Source organism: Siphateles boraxobius, unplaced genomic scaffold (genome assembly GCF_051911475.1).
Source record: "Siphateles boraxobius isolate OS27281-9 unplaced genomic scaffold, OSU_SipBor_1 222, whole genome shotgun sequence".
Lineage (NCBI taxonomy): Eukaryota > Metazoa > Chordata > Actinopteri > Cypriniformes > Leuciscidae > Siphateles > Siphateles boraxobius.
In genome coordinates, this window is record NW_027508836.1 from 399447 (window position 1) to 420777 (window position 21331).

General features: G+C 44.3%; 1 protein-coding gene and 1 long non-coding RNA gene across 3 annotated transcripts in view; both read right to left on the reverse strand.

Moving 5' to 3' along the window:
• The window catches only part of znf410 (zinc finger protein 410), a 30591-nt gene that overhangs the window by 7947 nt on the left and 1313 nt on the right, over window positions 1-21331 (reverse strand). For both annotated transcript variants that reach the window (XM_077240227.1, XM_077240226.1), the window contains exons 3-9: window positions 19676-19727; window positions 18753-18933; window positions 12494-12688; window positions 11571-11762; window positions 10228-10387; window positions 5251-5432; window positions 2055-2144 (exon numbers count right to left, since the gene is read on the reverse strand). In XM_077240227.1, the coding sequence (XP_077096342.1) occupies window positions 2055-2144; window positions 5251-5432; window positions 10228-10387; window positions 11571-11762; window positions 12494-12688; window positions 18753-18933; window positions 19676-19708 (1033 nt within the window). In that variant the 5' untranslated portion in view covers window positions 19709-19727. The remainder of the gene's footprint in view (window positions 1-2054; window positions 2145-5250; window positions 5433-10227; window positions 10388-11570; window positions 11763-12493; window positions 12689-18752; window positions 18934-19675; window positions 19728-21331) is intronic.
• Window positions 13067-14299, reverse strand: LOC143747461 (uncharacterized). Its single transcript, XR_013206749.1, has 3 exons — window positions 14278-14299; window positions 13871-13906; window positions 13067-13166 (listed from the first exon to the last, which is right to left on the reverse strand). It is a non-coding gene; the product is annotated as an uncharacterized LOC143747461 (long non-coding RNA).

Here is a 21331-nt window from a genome sequence, read left to right on the forward strand (position 1 = left end):
GTGCCTCACCGGCCACATTTATAAGGTTTTACAACCTACAGGTCCCGACATTGCATTCCAATGTACTATCAGCATGATGCTAGTAGAACTATGAGTTCGTATCTAGATTATGTATGTGCTTGTGTCACACTGAGCGCCTTCTAGCCGCTCTTTACTTTTTTGCCACATATAAAGCTCGCCTCTGCCGGCTAGTTGGATGATAACTTTGCTTTTCAGCTCAGGCACCTGCCTCTGGCTATCATAAGGCGAAGTTCAGCACGCACGGCGTTTTGCATGGTGTTCCCATAGCGTAAGCTACTTACGCAATAGGAGAGACCTCTCGAAAGGGAACGACTCAGTTACTAACGTAACCTCGGTTCCCTGAGAGGAGGGAACGATTATTGCCTAAGCTGCCGTGCTTGTGCTTGGTTAGTTCGCTTCAGTCGTTTTAACCTAAAGAACTCTCATGACGGGTCGCCCAATATATAGCTCTTGGCCACGCCCATCTTGGCGGGCTCTGACGCGCGCGAGCATTGGTCGCGCATTCAGAGTCGCCCCGTCATCGGTTCGAGTAAGTTGCCGCAGCACAGCCAATGACCGAGCTCCTTCGCTCATTGCTGTCTGCTGTGCAGCTGCAATGCGTTTTACATAAAGACTTCAATATTCTCGAGAAAAGGAGTTTTCCCATAGCGTAAGCTACTTACGCAATACTCGTTCCCTTCTCTCAGGGAACCGAGGTTACGTTAGTAACCGAGTCGTTATTATCACACCAGTTATTATCATCACAACAGTTATCATACGAGTTATCATCACACCAGTTACCATACGAGTTATCATACGAGTTATTATAACACTAGTTATTATCATTCGAGTTATTATCATACGAGTTATCATACGAGTTATCATCACAACAGTTATCATACGAGTTATCATTCCACCAGTTATTATACGAGTTAGTATTATACGAGTTATTATCATACGAGTTATTATCATACGAGTTAGTATTATACGAGTTATTATCATACGAGTTATTATCATACGAGTTATCATCACACCAGTTATCATCATCACAACAGTTATCATACGAGTTTTCATCACACCAGTTACCATACGAGTTATTATCATACAAGTTATTACCATACGAGTTATTATCATACAAGTTATTATCACACCAGTTATTATCATACGAGTTATTATCATACGAGTTATCATACGAGTTATCATCACACCAGTTACCATACGAGTTATTATCACAACAGTTATCATACGAGTTATCATCATCTCAACAGTTATCATACGCGTTATTATCATACGAGTTATCACACCAGTTATTATCATCACACCAGTTATCATAAGTTATTATCATACGAGTTATCAGTACCAGAGTTATCATCATGTTATTATGTGCATTACTTCAGTTATTATGTGCATTACTTCAGTTATTATGTGCATTACTTCAGTTATTATGTGCATTACTTCAGTTATTATGTGCATTACTTCAGTTATTATGTGCATTACTTCAGTTATTATGTGCATTACTTCAGTTATTATGTGCATTACTTCAGTTATTATGTGCATTACTTCAGTTATTATGTGCATTACTTCAGTTATTATGTGCATTACTTCAGTTATTATGTGCATTCCTTCAGTTATTATGTGCATTCCTTCAGTTATTATGTGCATTACTTCAGTTATTATGTGCATTACTTCAGTTATTATGTGCATTACTTCAGTTATTATGTGCATTCCTTCAGTTATTATGTGCATTCCTTCAGTTATTATGTGCATTCCTTCAGTTATTATGTGCATTCCTTCAGTTATTATGTGCATTACTTCAGTTATTATGTGCATTACTTCAGTTATTATGTGCATTCCTTCAGTTATTATGTGCATTATGTGAGTTGCGGCACAATTATCAGCCTATCTGATTTATTTCCGCATGAAAACAGTTCAGATTGGAATTGAAAAACTGAATCAAAGTGATAATTGTTCAGTCATCAACACTACAATTACAAACACATAATACTGTGATTCACAACCAAAAGTAAGTTAACGCATAAAGTCATGTGACGTACCGGAGTGAACGAGCATGTGTTTGCGCAGACTGGAATATTCAGCGAAGGATCGACCGCAACTGTCCACGTCACACAGGAACGGCTTTTCTCCTGAAAACACCATCAGTTCAAAATCATGTGAAGCTTTACTTGCAAGTAATAATTTTAGTTAGTATTATTGTAAATATGGTAAGCTTAGACTGGAATAATCAAGATTTTTTAATGTTTTAGAACTTCTGCTCACCAAGGCTGCACGAAAAATACAGTAAAAACAGTGAATATTATTCTAATGTAAATCAGCTGAATTTTCAGCATCATTACTCCAGTCTTCAGTGTCACATGATCAGAATCAGAATCAGAAAGAGCTTTATTGGCAAGTGTGCTTGCACAGACAAGGAATTTGTTTTGGTACTGAGGCTTCCAGTGGACTATACAAATACAACAAGAAACATGAAACATAATACTACAAATTATAAGAATAAAGAATAAAAATATAAATATATGAGAATAAAAAGTATCACAGTTGGGTTTAGTCAGAATAGACATTTCCAGATTTACAGATTATGAACATATTTACAGTGTTTTGAATATTATAATAAATAAATCTAAATCGAGGTATAAGTATCACCTGAGTTGTGGGATATTGCACTAAACAGTGGGAGTATTGCACTTACAGGCATATGCCTTGGGAGGAGTGTTAACTGTTCAGGAGGGAAATGGCCTGTGGGAAGAAACTGTTCCTGTGCCGAGATGTTCTTGTGGCCAGTGATCTGAGTCTCCGTCTTGACGGTAACAGTTCAAACAGGAGGTGTCCAGGGTGAGTGGAGTCTGTGATGATTTTACCTGCTCTCTTCCTCACTCTGGAAGAGTACAGGTCCTGGAGGTTTGGCAGGGGGGCACCAATAATCCTCTCCGCAGTCCGGACTGTCCGTTGTAGTCTCCTGATGTCTGATTTGGTAGCTGAACCAAACCAGACAGTGATGGAAGCGCACAAGACAGACTCAATAACGGCTGAGTAGAACTGAATCAGCAGATCCTGTGGCAGGTTGAACTTCCTCAGCTGGCGAAGGAAGTACAGTCTCTGCTGGGCCTTCTCACAGTGGAGTCAATGTGATTGTCCCACTTCAGGTCCTGAGAGATGGAAGTGCCCAGGAACCTGAATGACTCCACTGCTTCCACAGTGCTGTTCATGATGGTGAGTGGGGGGAGTGCTGGGCTGTTCCTCCTGAAGTCCACGATCATCTCCACTTTTTCTGAGCGTGTTCAGCTCAAGGTTGTTATAACTGCACCAGACAGCCAGCTGTTCAACCTCCAGTCTGTAAGCAGACTCGTCACCGTTTCGGATGAGACCGATGACAGTGGTGTCGTCTGCAAATTTCAGGAGCTTGACAGTGGGGTCTTTAGAAGTGCAGTCATTAGTGTACAGGGAGAAGAGCAGTGGGGAGAGAACGCACCCTTGGGGAGCTCCGGTGCTGATTGTGAGTGTCTTGGATGTGTGTTTCCCCAGTCTCACTCGCTGCTGCCGGTCCGTCAGGAAGCTGGAGATCCACTGACAGATCGAGGATGGTATGGAGAGCTGGGTCAGTTTGGCTGTGAGAAGACCAGGCATGATGGTATTGAAGGGCGAACTGAAGTCCACAAAGAGGATCCTTGCATAAGTCCCTGGTCTGTCGAGATGTTGCAGGATATAATGCAGTCCCATGTTGACTGCATCATCCACAGACCTGTTTGCTCTGTAAGCAAACTGAAAGGGATCCAGCAGGGGTCCAGTGATGTCCTTCAGGTGGGCCAACACCAGTCTTTCAAACGACTTCATGACCACAGACGTGAGAGCGACAGGTCTGTAGTCATTAAGTCCAGTGATTTTGTTTTTTTTGCGGACAGGAATGATAGTGGAGCGTTTGAAGCAGCAGGGAACTTCACACTGCTCCAATGATCTGTTGAAGATCTGCGTGAAGACCGGGGCTGATTTCTGAAGATCCTTCAGAAATCAGTATAATATGCAATTATTATATCTCAATTATTAATAATGGTAAATATCATAAACAGTTTATAAAACCACTTCAAATATTTTGCAAACCATGATACAATTTCATTCAAAAGTCTGAGGTAAGAATGATAAAAAAAAGACACTTATTCATCACGAACGCATTAAATTGGTCAAACGTGACATTAAAGACATTTATAATGTTACAAAAGATTATATTTCAAATAAATGCTTTCTATTCATTAAAGAATCCTGAAAAATAAAATGCATGACAGTTTCCACAGAAATATGACTGTTTTCAACATTGATAATAATCATAAATGTTTCTTGAGCATCAAATCATCATATTATAGTGATTTCTGAAGGATCATGTGACACTGAAGACTGGAGTAATGATGCTGAAAATTCAGCTTTGATCACAGGAATAAATTACACTTTACTATATATTCACATAGAAAACAGCTGATTTACAGTAGAATAATATTTCACTGTTTATACTGTATTTTTAATCAAATAAATGCAGCTTTGGTGAGCAGAAACAAACTCTTTCAGAAACATTTAAAACATGTTAATTATTCCAATCTTTTGACCAATAGTGTATTTTGTATAAGAAATCTATTGATTCTTCATTCTATGAGACATACAGTCAAACCAACATTTATTCAGACAGCTTCAGCATTTCTCACATTATCACAGTTTATCCGCTATAGTTTAGGAAATGGTAATAAAATATGAGCAGAACTCAGAGTTATGAACTCAGTTGATATTTGACTGGTTTTGTCCGTCCTTCTGTTAGACTCTCACACATGAATTATGTTGAATATCTGTCAGCTGTTAAATTTAACTACACAATTAGATAATACCAGTTTAGCTCAACCAGTTACCAAGCAATGCTTCATGTTGTTCAGTCTGTGGTGTAAAAAGCTGCATTAGTTATTAAAGAAAAAACACTTCAGCAAAACATGATCAGCTCAAAGTGTCCCAATCATTTTTGGTCTCATATTTTTACTGGTAGTCGCTGTATGAAGAGTTTTTGTGTATAATATGTCACAGTTTACTTTATTTTGCTCTCCTCACTTACAGAAATTAACTATAGTGTCCTGCACACAGTAATTAAAAAATATCAAAATTGATATCTGGTGTCTGAATAATTTTTAGTTTGACTGTATAAATAAACATCCTCATGTATGTAATATAATAATGCTGAGTCTGGTGTGTGTGTGTGTGTACCGGTGTGTGTGCGCCTGTGGTTCTTCAGGTTGCCAGCAGTGGTGAATCTCTTCCCACAGTTCTTCTCGCTGCAGATGAAGGGTTTCTCTCCGTTGTGGATCCTCATGTGAACCTGGAGCCTCTGAAGAACATAGAAACTCTTCCCACAACCCTCGGCTTTACAGCGGAACGTGCGGTCATTCCTTGAAACACACACACACACTCTACAGCTGGAAATATATCAGAAACACACCAAATCAAAAAATTTACAATTCTTGTTTTTTATGGAATATTGCCGTGTTTATTATAAATTATTATCAGTGCACATCATTGTGTTAATAATCTTGAATCAGAATAAGTTCCTCTTGCAGCATCTCTTCTCTTCTCTGATGATGTGGGCGGGGCTATAACCTGTCACTCACATGATCAGCCAATAGCAAACCACAACCATCCAATCAAATCCCCTCAGACACAATCAAGCCCCGCCCACATCTGTGCTTATTCCAGAAACGTTTCACTCCATATATACGGAACAATAGAGAAGAAAAGTTGATCACAACTTCACTTTCATATATACACATTCATCCTTAAACCCTGCAGAACACGTGTTTATATCTTAAAAAAAAGAGCACCTGCTTTAAATGTGTCCAGGTTTCATTTCACCCCAAAAACAAAGGGGAAAAAATAATAAAATAGATTTACATAAAATTAAGCCCGTTTCATAATGATAAAGATTTTTATTTTGCATTGTGACATTATTTTCATGACAATAAAACACATTTAAACCCGCAAAATCTTGTTCTCATTACTGTAAGATATTTTTTAAATCAATCAGCATCAGGGTGCAACAATGGTGAGGTTGATTTTTCTACATTACAGTAATGAGATCTGGAAATGAACGTGTTTAGTTGTGTAACCTGTGACGTGGGTTACTTGTGAGTGTGTGTGAGCCTGTGTGTTACCTGTGAGTGTGTGTATGTGTGAGTTACCTGTGTGTGTGTCTGTGTGCGTGTGTGTGCGTGTGTGTGCGTGTGTGTGCGTGTGTGTTGTGTGTGTGCGTGTGTGTTGTGTGTGTGCGCGTGTGTGTTGTGTGTGTGCGTGTGTGTGTTGTGTGTGTGCGTGTGTGTTGTGTGTGTGCGCGTGTGTTACCTGTGAGCGCGTGTGTTACCTGTGAGGCTGTGTTACCTGTGAGCGCTGTGTTACCTGTGAGCGCGTGTGTTACCTGTGAGCGCGTGTGTTACCTGTGAGCGCGTGTGTTACCTGTGAGCGTGGTCGTGTTACCTGTGAGCGCGGTCGTGTTACCTGTGAGCGCGTGTGTGTTACCTGTGAGCGCGTGTGTTACCTGTGAGCGCGTGTGTTACCTGTGAGTGTGTGTTACCTGTGAGCGCGTGTGTTACCTGTGAGCGCGTCTGTTACCTGTGAGCGCGTGTGTTACCTGTGAGCGCGTGTGTTACCTGTGAGCGCGTGTGTTACCTGTGAGCGCGTGTGTTACCTGTGAGCGCGTGTGTTACCTGTGAGCGCGTGTGTTACCTGTGAGTGTGTGTATGTGTGAGTTACCTGTGTGTGTGTGTGTGTGTTACCTGTGAGTGTGTGTGTTACCTGTGAGCGCGTGTGTTACCTGTGAGCGCGTGTTACCTGTGAGCGCGTGTGTTACCTGTGAGCGCGTGTGTTACCTGTGAGCGCGTGTGTTACCTGTGAGCGCGTGTGTTACCTGTGAGCGCGTGTGTGTTACCTGTGAGCGCGTGTGTGTTACCTGTGAGCGTGCGTGTGTTACCTGTGAGCGTGCGTGTGTTACCTGTGAGCGTGCGTGTGTTACCTGTGAGCGCGTGTGTTACCTGTCAGCGCGTGTGTTACCTGTGAGCGCGTGTGTTACCTGTGAGCGTGTGTGCTACCTGTGAGTGTGTGTTACCTGTGAGTGTGTGTGTGTTACCTGTGAGTGTGTGTGTGTTACCTGTGAGCGCGTGTGTTACCTGTGAGCGCGTGTTAACTGTGAGCGCGTGTTAACTGTGAGCGCGTGTTAACTGTGAGCGCGTGTGTGTTACCTGTGAGCGCGTGTGTTACCTGTGAGCGCGTGTGTTACCTGTGTGCGTGATCGTGTTACCTGTGAGCGCGTGTGTTACCTGTGAGCGCGTGTTACCTGTGAGCGCGTGTTACCTGTGAGCGCGTGTGTTACCTGTGAGCGCGTGTGTTACCTGTGAGCGCGTGTGTTACCTGTGTGCGTGATCGTGTTACCTGTGAGCGCGTGTGTTACCTGTGAGCGCGTGTTACCTGTGAGCGCGTGTTACCTGTGAGCGCGTGTTACCTGTGAGCGCGTGTGTTACCTGTGAGCGCGTGTGTTACCTGTGAGCGCGTGTGTTACCTGTGTGCGTGATCGTGTTACCTGTGAGCGCGTGTGTTACCTGTGAGCGCGTGTTACCTGTGAGCGCGTGTTACCTGTGAGCGCGTGTGTTACCTGTGAGCGCGTGTGTTACCTGTGAGCGCGTGTGTTACCTGTGAGCGCGTGTGTTACCTGTGAGCGCGTGTGTTACCTGTGAGCGCGTGTGTGTTACCTGTGAGCGCGTGTGTGTTACCTGTGAGCGCGTGTGTGTTACCTGAGAGCGCGTGTGTGTTACCTGTGAGCGCGTGTGTTACCTGTGAGTGCGTGTGTTACCTGTGAGCGCGTGTGTCACCTGTGAGCGCGTGTAACCTATGAGCGCGTGTGTGTTTCCTGTGAGCGCGTGTGTTACCTGTGAGCGTGTGTGTTACCTGTGAGCGTGTGTGTGTTACCTGTGAGCGTGTGTGTTACCTGTGAGCGTGTGTTACCTGTGAGCGCGTGTTACCTGTGAGTCTGTGGGCGTGTGTTACCTGTGAGCGGTGTTACCTGTGAGCGTGTGTGTGTTACCTGTGAGCGTGTGTGTTACCTGTGAGCGTGTGTTACCTGTGAGCGCGTGTTACCTGTGAGCGCGTGTTACCTGTGAGTCTGTGGGCATGTGTTACCTGTGAGCGGTGTTACCTGTGAGTATGTGGGCGTGTGTTACCTGTGAGCTTGTGTTACCTGTGGGCGTGTGTTACCTGTGAGCGGTGTTACCTGTGAGTATGTGGGCGTGTGTTACCTGTGAGCGGTGTTACCTGTGAGTATGTGGGCGTGTGTTACCTGTGAGCGTGTGTGTTACCTGTGAGCGTGTGTTACCTGTGAGCGCGTGTTACCTGTGAGCGCATGTTACCTGTGAGCGCATGTTACCTGTGGGCGCGTGTTACCTGTGAGCGAGTGTTACCTGTGGGCGTGTGTTACCTGTGAGCGTGTGTTACCCGTGAGTGTATGCGTTACCTGTAAGCGTGTTACCTGTGAGCGTGTGTGTTACCTGTGAGCATGTTACCTGTGAGCGCGTGTGTTACCTGTGAGCGTGTGTTATTTGTGAGCGTGTGTGTTACCTGTGAGCGTGTGTTAGTTACCTGTGAGGGTGTGTTACCTGTGAGTGTGTGTTACCTGTGAGTGTGTGTTACCTGTGAGTGTGTGTTACCTGTGAACGTGTGGTACCTGTGAGCGTGTGTTACCTGTGAGTTAGTGTGTTACCTGTGAGCGTGTGTTACTTGTGAGCGCGTTACCTGTAAGCGCGTGTTACCTCCGAGCGCGTGTTACCTGTGAGCGCGTTACCTGTAAGCGCGTGTTACCTCCGAGCGTGTGTTACCCGTGAGCGCGTTACCTGTAAGCGCGTGTTACCTCCGAGCGTGTGTTACCTGTGAGCATGTTACCTGTGAGCGCGTGTGTTACCTGTGAGCATGTTACCTGTGAGAGCGTGTTACATGTGAGCGCGTGTGTTACCTGTGAGCGCGTGTGTTACCTGTGAGCGCGTGTTACATGTGAGCGCGTGTGTTACATGTGAGCGCGTGTGTTACATGTGAGCGCGTGTTACATGTGAGCGCGTGTTACATGTGAGCGCGTGTGTTACATGTGAGCGCGTGTGTTACATGTGAGCGCGTGTGTTACTTGTGAGTTTGTGTGTTACGAGTAAGCGCGTGTGTTACGTGTGAGCGCGTGTGTTAGTTACCTGTGAGTGTGTGTTACCTGTGAGTGTGTGTTACCTGTGAGCGTGTGTTACCTGTGAGCGTGTGTTACCTGTGAGCTTGTGTTACCTGTGAGTTAGTGTGTTACCTGTGAGCGTGTGTTACTTGTGAGCGTGTTACCTGTGAGCGTGTTACCTGTGAGCGCGTGTGTTAGTTACCTGTGAGTGTGTGTTACCTGTGAGCGTGTGTTACCTGTGAGCGTGTGTTACCTGTGAGCGTGTGTTACCTGTGAGTTAGTGTGTTACCTGTGAGTTAGTGTGTTACCTGTGAGTTAGTGTGTTACCTGTGAGCGTGTGTTACTTGTGAGCGGTTACCTTTGAGCGTGTTACCTGTAAGCGCGTGTTACCTCCGAGCGTGTGTTACCTGTAAGCGCGTGTTACCTCCGAGCGTGTGTTACCTGTGAGCGCGTTACCTGTAAGCGCGTTACCTGTAAGCGCGTGTTACCTACGAGCGTGTGTTACCTGTGAGCATGTTACCTGTGAGCATGTTACCTGTGAGCATGTTACCTGTGAGCGCGTGTGTTACCTGTGAGCATGTTACCTGTGAGCGCGTGTGTTACCTGTGAGCGCGTGTGTTACATGTGAGCGCGTGTGTTACATGTGAGCGCGTGTGTTACATGTGAGCGCGTGTGTTACATGTGAGCGCGTGTGTTACATGTGAGCGCGTGTGTTACATGTGAGCGCGTGTGTTATTTGTGAGTGTGTGTGTTACGAGTGAGCGCGTGTTACCTGTGAGTGTGTGTGTTACGAGTGAGCGCGTGTTACGTGTGAGCGCGTGTGTTACCTGTGAGCGCGTGTGTTACGTGTGAGCGCGTGTGTTACCTGTGAGCGCGTGTGTTACCTGTGAGCGCGTGTGTTACCTGTGAGCGCGTGTGTTACCTGTGAGCGCGTGTGTTACCTGTGAGCGCGTGTGTTACCTGTGAGCGCGTGTGTTACCTGTGAGCGCGTGTGTTACCTGTGAGTCTTCAGGTGGTACTTCAGGTGTGCAGGATAGGTGAAGGTGCGCTGACAGTTCTCATACGGACACCGGTGGATCTTCTCTGACGGCGAGCAAGTGACACGAGGAACCTGATCTTTTTTAGGACTCTCTGATTGACAGCTGTGAATGTGGTCACCTAGGCAACAGCAGAGAGTGACAAGTCAGGAATCAAATACTTTATTTCGAATCTGAGGAAAAGGACCCAAGGTCTAGCTAGGACCAAGGCGCAGGACCGGAGCACAGAAAGTTTTTAATATATTTATTAGTACAGAATGACTAACGTTTCGACGCCATGCGTCTTCTTCAGAGTCCTTCCTCCTTTCTACTGTTCTACTTTATTTCGAATATTTAAATTGATTCCTCTTATAGATTTCTTTGTGAGCATTTCAATATCACTTTAAGTTGAGTCTCCTTCCTTTGTATAGCGCGTTTAACAATATAGACTGTTTCAAAGCAGCTTTACAATAATAATAGGAGATTACAGTAACAGAGATTGTTTTGGCTTCACAGCAGCTCTAGAATAAATTTATTGTCCAGATAAAGTTAGTTTTGATTGATTCACTACCGTCGCAACGATCATTAGTTATTAACTTAGGGGCCGCCGCTCTAACAGAAAACCCTTAATGCGATCCGGCCGCTCATGGTGCCTGTGCGAGTGCGACTCGAGTACGCAAACCATGAAACAGGTTCCAAGGTACAAGCCTTAAAAAAATGTATAATACAGAATGTTTTATCGCTTCCGCGTAGCCATGTGAACCGGAACCTCGGGATAAACAGAGAGACTAATACTAGCGTAGACGCCATCCTTCTTATGATGTAACAAGTACATCAGGATTTATGGGAAGTGTTCCCGGCGCCGGCTGATCTAAACTATGCAGCCTAACATTGAATTATAGAAGTCTATAATGTGTTATGTGTATGCTAAGCCAAAGAGATGTGTTTTTAGTCTAGCTTTGAACTGACAGACTGTGTCTGCTTCCCAGACAATGTTAGGAAGATTGGTCCAGAGTTTTGGTGCTAAATAGGAAAAGGATCTACCGCCAGCAGTCGATTTATATATTCTAGGTATTATCAACTGGACAGAGTTTTGAGATCGCAATAGACGTGAAGGACTATAATGCGTTAAGAGCTCGCTCAAGTACTGGGAGCTAAACCATTTAGTGCTTTGTAAGTAATCAGCAATATTTAAAATGCATACGATGTTTAATAAGTAGCCAATACAGTGTTGACAGAACCGGGCTAATATGGTCTATATTTGCAACACGGAGTCGACTTGGCGTGAGTGAGTGAGTGAGTGAGTGAGTGAGTGAGTGTGTTACCGTTTCCGCCGGCTCGGGCTTCTTTGGCTAGCTGTGCGCGTGTGGCGGCGATCAGGCTATCGTGAGCGAGCTCTTGGACCCGCAGGTACCAAGGAGCGCCGGCATCCACACCGTCACCCGAAGAAATCTCCTCCTGCGCCTCGTCCACGTCATCCTGAACGAACACCAGCGGCTCGGCCGACGACGACAACCCTACAGCACAGAGAGTGTGTGTGACCACTGCATCATCACATACAGTCAAACCAGACACACACACATCACATTTACAGTCAAACCAAAATATATTCAGACACCTTCAACATTTCTCACATTATCACAGTTTATCGGATATGGATCTGATTTAAAACCACATTTGGAAGTGGCTTAGATCGGATGCGAATTTTTGTTTACACGTGAGCAACAAATTCCGATCTGTGTCAGATTCGAGTAAAAGATCAGATTTTTTGTGCCAGTGTAAACTCAGCCTATGTTGCTGTCTGGGACATCAAAAGTATTCATTAATTGATATCAGATGTCTACACAGCAAAAAAAGATTTTCTTACTTAGTATTTTTGTCTTGTTTCCAGTCCAAATACCTAAGAAATTCTTAAATCAAGATGGATTTACCAGATGAGTAAAATGCCATAAGACATTATGTCTTGTTTTCTGGGGAGGGAAATCTAAATGAAATTAGTTTTTTCTTAAAACAAGCTAAATTATCTGCCAATGGGGTCAGAAAAATAATCTTGTTTTCTTGAAATAAGATTATTTTTCTTACCCCATTGGGAGAAAATTTAGCTTGTTTTAAGAAAAAACTAATTTCATTTAGATTCCAAGAATTTGGACTGTAAACAAGACAAAAATACTGAGTAAGAAAAGCATTTTTTGCAGTGTATCAGTTGTCCAGTCTGCTGTGTGATGGAGTGATGGGTTAATAATCGGACCTTTGGCCAGGTTGAGCAGGACGTAGGACGTGCTGTCGTGGTTCTGCAGGTCCTGGAGGATTGTGGGTGTGGGTGTGTGTGTGTGTGTGTGTGCAGGAGGCGAGGGAGCTGGATGATGCAGATGAACCACCAGCGGGCTTCGCTCGGGCCCGAACTCTGACAGCGCTGGGGACCCGGCATGGCTAAGAGCGCTCTCTGAAACACACACACACTTCTCACATTATCACAGTTTATTCGCTATAGTTTAGAAAATGGTAATAAAATCTGACAAGAACTCAGTTGATATTTCACTGGTTTTGTCCGTCCTTCTGTTAGACTCTCACACATTAATTATGTTGAATATCTGTCAGCTGTTAAATTTAACTACACAATTAGATAATACCAATTTAGCTCAACCAGTTACCAAGCAATGTTTCATGTTGTTCAGTCTGTGGTGTAAAAAGGTGCATTAGCATTTAAAGAAAAAACACTTCAGCAAAACATGATCAGCTCAAAGTGTCTGAATCATTTTTGCTCCCTAATTTTTATATATTTTACTGGTAGTCCCTGTATGAATAATATTTGGGTATAATATGACACAGTGTACTTTGTGGCTGGGCCACTCAAAGACATTCACAGAGCTGTCCCGTCGCCTGACGAGTCTCCCAGTTCCTCATCTTACCCTCGATCCTGACTAGTTTCCCAGTTCCTGATCTTTCCCTCGATCCTGACTAGTCTCCAAGTTCCTGATCTTTCCCTCGATCCTGACTAGTGTCCCAGTTCCTCATCTTTCCCTCGATCCTGACTAGTGTCCCAGTTCCTCATCTTTCCCTCGATCCTGACTAGTGTCCCAGTTCCTCATCTTTCCCTCGATCCTGACTAGTCTCCAAGTTCCTGATCTTTCCCTCGATCCTGACTAGTCTCGCAGTTCCTGATCTTTCCCTCGATCCTGACTAGTGTCCCAGTTCCTCATCTTTCCCTCGATCCTGACTAGTTTCCCAGTTCCTCATCTTTCCCTCGATCCTGACTAGTGTCCCAGTTCCTCATCTTTCCCTCGATCCTGACTAGTCTCCCAGTTCCTGATCTTTCTCTCGATCCTGACTAATCTCCCAGTTCCTTATCTTTCCCTCGATCCTGACTAGTCTCCCAGTTCCTGATCTTTCCCTCGATCCTGACTAATCTCCCAGTTCTTCATCTTTCCCTCGATCCTGACGAGTCTCCCAGTTCCTGATCTTTCCCTCGACCCTGACTAGTGTCCAAGTTCCTCATCTTTCCCTCGAACCTGACGAGTCTCCCAGTTCCTGATCTTTCCCTCGATCCTGACTAGTCTCCCAGTTACTCATCTTTCCCTCGAACCTGACGAGTCTCCCAGTTCCTGATCTTTCCCTCGATCCTGACTAGTCTCCCAGTTCCTCATCTTTCCCTCGATCCTGACTAGTCTCCCAGTTCCTGATCTTTCTCTCGATCCTGACTAATCTCCCAGTTCCTTATCTTTCCCTCGATCCTGACTAGTCTCCCAGTTCCTGATCTTTCCCTCGATCCTGACTAATCTCCCAGTTCTTCATCTTTCCCTCGATCCTGACGAGTCTCCCAGTTCCTGATCTTTCCCTCGACCCTGACTAGTGTCCAAGTTCCTCATCTTTCCCTCGAACCTGACGAGTCTCCCAGTTCCTGATCTTTCCCTCGACCCTGACTAGTGTCCAAGTTCCTCATCTTTCCCTCGAACCTGACGAGTCTCCCAGTTCCTGATCTTTCCCTCGATCCTGACTAGTCTCCCAGTTACTCATCTTTCCCTCGATCCTGACTAGTCTCCCAGTTCCTCATCTTTACCTCGAACCTGACGAGTCTTCCAGTTCCTCGATCCTCCCAGTTCCTCATCTTTCCCTCGAACCTGACGAGTCTCCCAGTTCCTGATCTTTCCCTCGATCCTGACTAGTTTCCCAGTTCCTCATCTTTCCCTCGATCCTGACTAGTTTCCCAGTTCCTCATCTTTCCCTCGATCCTGACGAGTCTCCCAGTTCCTCATCTTTCCCTCGATCCTGATGAGTCTCCCAGTTCCTCATCTTTCCCTCGATCCTGAGTAGTTCCCCAGCTCCTCATCTTTCCCTCGAACCTGACAAGTCTCCCAGTTCGTTATCTTTCCCTCGAACCTGACGAGTCTCCCAGTTCCTCAATCCTCCCAGTTCCTCATGTTTCCCTCGAACCTGACGAGTCTCCCAGTTCCTCATCTTTCCCTCGATCCTGACGAGTCTCCCAGTTCCTCATCTTTCCCTCGATCCTGACTAGTTTCCCAGTTCCTCATCTTTCCCTCGAACCTGACGAGTCTCCCAGTTCCTCATCTTTCCCTCGAACCTGACGAGTCTCCCAGTTCCTCGATCCTCCCAGTTCCTCTTCTTTCCCTCGAACCTGACGAGTCTCCCAGTTCCTCATCTTTCCCTCGATCCTGACGAGTCTCCCAGTTCCTCATCTTTCCTCGAACCTGACGAGTCTCCCAGTTCCTCGATCCTCCCAGTTCCTCGTCTTTCCCTCGAACCTGACGAGTCTCACAGTTACTCATCTTTCCCTCGAACCTGACGAGTCTCCCAGTTCCTGATCTTTCCCTCGATCCTGACTAGTCTCCCAGTTCCTCATCTTTCCCTCAATCCTGACGAGTCTCCCAGTTCCTCATCTTTCCCTCGATCTTGACAAGTCTCCCAGTTCCTGATCTTTCCCTCGATCCTGACGAGTCTCCCAGTTCCTCATCTTTCCCTCGATCCTGACGAGTCTCCCAGTTCCTCATCTTTCCCTCGATCCTGACGAGTCTCCCAGTTCCTCATCTTTCCCTCGATCCTGACGAGTCTCCCAGTTCCTCATCTTTCCCTCGATCCTGACGAGTCTCCCAGTTCCTCATCTTTCCCTCGATCCTGACGAGTCTCCCAGTTCCTCATCTTTCCCTCGATCCTGACTAGTTTCCCAGTTCCTCATCTTTCCCTCGATCCTGACTAGTTTCCCAGTTCCTCATCTTTCCCTCGATCCTGACAAGTCTCCCAGTTCCTCATCTTTCCCTCGATCCTGACGAGTCTCCCAGTTCCTCATCTTTCCCTCGATCCTGACTAGTTTCCCAGTTCCTCGTCTTTCCCTCGATCCTGACTAGTTTCCCAGTTCCTCATCTTTCCCTCGATCCTGACGAGTCTCCCAGTTCCTCATCTTTCCCTTGATCCTGACGAGTCTCCCAGTTCCTCATCTTTCCCTCGATCCTGACTAGTTTCCCAGTTCCTCATCTCTCCCTCGAACCTGACGAGTCTCCCAGTTCCTCATCTTTCCCTCAAACCTGACGAGTCTCCCAGTTCCTTGATCCTCCCAGTTCCTCATCTTTCCCTCGAACCTGACGAGTCTCACATTTCCTCATCTTTCCCTCGATCCTGACGAGTCTCCCAGTTCCTCATCTTTCCCTCAATCCTGACTAGTTTCCCAGTTCCTCATCTTTCCCTCGAACCTGACGAGTCTCCCAGTTCCTCATCTTTCCCTCGATCCTGACGAGTCTCCCAGTTCCTCATCTTTCCCTCGATCCTGACGAGTCTCCCAGTTCCTCATCTTTCCCTCGATCCTGACTAGTTTCCCAGTTCCTCATCTTTCCCTCGATCCTGACTAGTTTCCCAGTTCTTCATCTTTCCCTCGATCCTGACTAGTTTCCCAGTTCCTCATCTTTCCCTCGATCCTGACGAGTCTCCCAGTTCCTCATCTTTCCCTCGATCCTGACTAGTTTCCCAGTTCCTCATCTTTCCCTCGATCCTGACTAGTTTCCCAGTTCCTCATCTTTCCCTCGATCCTGACTAGTTTCCCAGTTCCTCATCTTTCCCTCATCCTGACGAGTCTCCCAGTTCCTCATCTTTCCCTCGAGCCTGACGAGTCTCCCAGTTCCTCATCTTTCCCTCGATCCTGACTAGTTTCCCAGTTCCTCATCTTTCCCTCGAACCTGACGAGTCTCCCAGTTCCTCATCTTTCCCTCAAACCTGACGAGTCTCCCAGTTCCTCGATCCTCCCAGTTCCTCATCTTTCCCTCGAACCTGACGAGTCTCCCATTTCCTCATCTTTCCCTCGATCCTTACGAGTCTCCCAGTTCCTCATCTTTTCCTCGATCCTGACTAGTTTCCCAGTTCCTCATCTGTCCCTCGAACCTGACGAGTCTCCAAGTTCCTCGATCCTACCAGTTCCTAATCTTTCCCTCGAACCTGACTAGTCTCCCAGTTCCAGATCTTTCCCTCAATCCTGACTAGTCTCCCAGTTCCTCATCTTTCCCTCAAACCTGACTAGTCTCCCAGTTCCTGATCTTTCCCTCGATCCTGACTAGTCTCCCGGTTCCTCATCCTTCCCTAGATCCTGACTAGTCTCCCAGTTCCTCATCTTTCCCTCGATCCTGACGAGTCTCCCGGTTCCTCATCTTTCCCTCTATCCTGACTAGTCTCCCAGTTCCTGATCTTTCCCTCGATCCTGACGAGATATAGACAGGTGTTTGCCTTTGCAAATCATGTCCAATCAACTAAATTGACCACAGGTGGACTCCAATCTAGTTGTAGAAACATCTCAAGGATGATCAGTGGAAACTGGATGCACCTGAGCTCAATTTTGAGTGTCATGGCAAAGGCTGTGAATACTTATGTTCATGTTATATTTTCGTTTTATATATATATACAGGGAACTACACTGGGACCAAAATGGTCGCATATACGACCTTTTGAAATGCCATTGCGACCCTAATTTTTAATGGGTCGCAAATGTATCACTGATTATTTTTGTACCTATGTTTTTAGGCAATATGCTATGCTTTACTATGAGCATTTATTAAAACAGAAATGTGTATTTTAAGAATACGTTTTATAACGTGCTCTGAGCATTCAACACATCAAGTTGGCTTCAGCCCCGCGACCGTTACTTAGATTAAAACGTACCATTGTATCAGTGCTGCGCGAGCTCTCTCTCTCAGAAACACGGACGCGCGCACACAGAGAGAGAGAAGATAATTGTAAAATGAAAATTGGCTATAGTTTAAATTTTGTTCTTGCTTGTTTTTTTTCTGTCAAAATGTCAGAAAGCATTTTGTATTATCCATCCGTGTTTTTAAAATTCGTTAAATGACGGCCGTTTTACTGCTAACACAGCCCTCATTATAGGCCTATGTCGGATTCATTTAACTTATACTTGATATTATTTTTATAATAAGTGATTTGTTATGCTATTATTGGACTTCTTTCTATTCATTGTCAACTGTTTTCTATAAATATGTTTGTATTGGCTAACATTTATTCAGCTAATGCGTGTCCTGTTTAAAATGTGCAATGTTCAAACGCAAAGACAGCACGTCACAAATAGAAGCCGTTTTCCCTGGATATTGGAATAATAAATACAACACTTTTTTTTTTCAGCATTTTTTTTTTACTCTTTTCTAGGGGTTTCTTAATTTTAGACAAGTTGACCAGCACACATTATATGCAATGCAATATAATGCATGCGTGTCCTATGTGTGACATATTTTGCACACAGGTAAAGGTGCCCAATATCAGTCATTTCTAAAGTAAAAAAAAGAAAAGAAAAGTGTTTTTAAAAATATCTCTTTATTTGATTATCAGTAAATTTGTTTTCTATACAGAGATATCGACCATAACAGCAATATTAATATCGGTTATCGGCCACAATTTTCACATCACTACTTACGAGTTCACGAGTCTGCCCATCTGTGCAAACCATAGCATGTTGAAATCCATTTTGCTCTTTATTGTGTACAGTATTTTCTATTGCAGTAAATCTATCCCAACCAATGTTAAAGAAAACAAAAACAAGGCGGCATGTGGTTTAAAACATGGCAAGTAAAATAAAAAGCACATCTGTATGCAATACAGTTTCATTATTGTTCATTATTATCCAGAGCGGCTTACTATAAATAATTTGTGCGACCAAATCATGTTTTGCGCTAGTAACTGAAAAAGTTAGTAGTGCAAGTGCCACGGGTGGAAAAGGTTAGTGTAGTTCCCTGATATATATATATGGCTTCATATAATAAGGCTTTAACATAACAAAATGTGGAAAAAGTGAAGCGCTGTGAATACTTTCCGGATAGACTGTAATAAAAACATAATGGTTCATTATGTAAGGTCTTTATACGCCACTGAAAACATAGTTCTGTATATGATTTTGCATTTCTGTCAACATATCCTCCTAAATATTGCACAATGCACCTTTAAATCTAACATAGGCGAAACTAAAAGCTTATATGTAAAGGCTGGTGCTGATCTGTGAGCTTCACCTGGCAGGTCCAGTGGGCCACATGAGGAGGTGTGTGTGGGAGACAGCAACGGGACACACGAGGTGTGTGTGGAGGAGGTGTGTGTGGGAGACAGCAACGGGACACATGAGGGCTTGAGGTCCGACTCCTCCAGACTCTGGCCCAGCGGGATCGACGCGTTCTGCACAAACTCAACCAACAGCTGCACAGGAACACACAACACAGGTATCAATCATCATCAAACCTAGAGACTTATGCCAATGCTTGCACACACAGTTACAACAATACTAATATTATAATAATACTCGCACCTCAGAATGCTTTAATCATGCTAGATACATGTAAACAGCCCACATTAACCTTGGGATTTGCTTCAATCTTTTTCAAACTTTGTGAATGATTATTTTATAGAAGGTTCAAGAGCTGTGTGATCTGCCGTTAAAAACTAAGCTCAGAATCGATTCGAGAGAGAATCGCAATGCATTCAGTAAATCTCAGAATCCATCCAGAATAATTTCTCGATTCACTGGGAAGCTTAGTGTGGACACATCCAAAGTCACGTCTCAGATAGCGAGCGAACACTGAACTGAGCTCTTTCACAGCTTCTTGCACTTGAACGGACAAATGTACAGAAAAAATAGCGAGTATCCCAGTAAACATAGTGGGTTGTGACTTAAGTTAACGTATACATTTGAGAAAGTAAACATGTATCAGTATATTAGATCAGTGCATCCACTCTTAAAGTGACAGTAGCCTAATATTCCTGCTGTCTGTTTAATGTTAATCAAACAAAAGCAAAATCAGTTTCATGGCTGGTACATTTTCTTAAGTCATCGGCCATTGGCAGGTCTGGCAAAAAGATAGTTTTAGGCCCTGTGTATAACATAAATAACCATTAATATTATAAGTAAAATAATATCTGTAATCTTCTCGGACAGTAATACCTCAGGTTTGGAGTCAAGTTCATCAGAAAGCATGGATTCAGCGTAATGTGATCTGTCAACAAGAGAGAGATCCATAAACATGTGAAGAAGACATCATCAATATATCAGCTATTTTTATCTTTTTAGTGCCTTTAATCATCATCGGTGAGGTTTCATGAAAGCTTAAACACTCATAATTCAACCAATTTTTGTAATATCAACGTTAAATTGAACATATGGTGTGCTGAGAAATCGAGTCCCCCCAGGAATCGGGTCTCCTTTAGGACCCAAACGTTATGATTTATATTGTTTAAAATGCGTTATAAAAAAAACTGGATGACTAGTAATTTCCTACTACTAAATTCTGAAAAAACAGAGATTCTAATTATTGGACAAAAAACTTCCACACGCAATAACCTAGAATACTGTTTAACACTTGATGGCTGCTCTGTCAAGTCTTCGTCGTCGGTTAGGAACCTGGGTGTGCTCTTTGATACCAATCTTTCATTTGAAAGTCACGTGTCTAGTGTCTGTAAAACCGCATTTTTCAATCTTGAAAATATATCTAAATGACAAATGCGGAACAACTAGTTCATGCGTTCATGCCATCAAGGCTAGATTATTGTAATGCTCTACTGGGTGGTTGCCCTGCACGCTTAATAAACAAACTACAGCTAGTTCAAAACGCAGCCGCTAGAGTTCTTACCAGAACCAGGAAGTACGACCATATTAGCCCGGTTCTGTCAACACTGCATTGGCTCCCTATTAAACATCGTATACATTTTAAAATATTGCTGATTACTTACAAAGCACTAAATGGTTTAGCTCCCCAGTACTTGAGCGAGCTCTTAACGCATTATAGTCCTTCACGTCTATTGCGATCTCAAAACTCCGGCCAGTCGATAATACCTAGAATATATAAATCGACTGCTGGCGGTAGATCCTTTTCCTATTTAGCACCAAAACTTTGGAACAATCTTCCTAACATTGTCTGGGAAGCAGACACAGTCTGTCAGTTCAAAGCTAGACTAAAAACACATCTCTTTGGCTTAGCATACACATAACACATTATAGACTTCTATAATTCAATGTTAGGCTGCATAGTTTAGATCAGCCGGCGCCGGGAACACTTCCCATAAATCCTGATGTACTCGTTACATCATAAGAAGGATGGCGTCTACGCTAATATTAGTCTCTCTGTTTATCCCGAGGTTTACCGCAAACCGCCGGATCCAGGCTGTATCTAGATCTGAGGAAGGACCTGCGCCTGGACACGACGACAACGCATCCCTGAAGTGCCAGCCTCATCAACACTGTGAAGGCCTCATGGACACCTCAACAAACTCGTCTCCATACCGGCGTGATGACTCCGACCCCTAACCAGATGAACTGGATAAATATTGTGAAAGTTCTGATCCAATCTGACTTCTGACCTATTATGCCGCCTAAATCATAATCATACACTGTTGGTTTGTTGGCCAAAGGAGGACTGGCCCCCCGACTGAGCCTGGGTCCTCCCAAGGTTTTTTTCTCCATTCTGTCACTGATGGAGTTTTGGTTCCTTGCCACTGTCGCCTTTTTTTCGCCTTCATTCGCCATTGGCTTTTGGCTTGCTTAGTTGTGGACATTTAACATTTAATTTTGAATTTAACAATACTATTACAACTTTACTTTCCT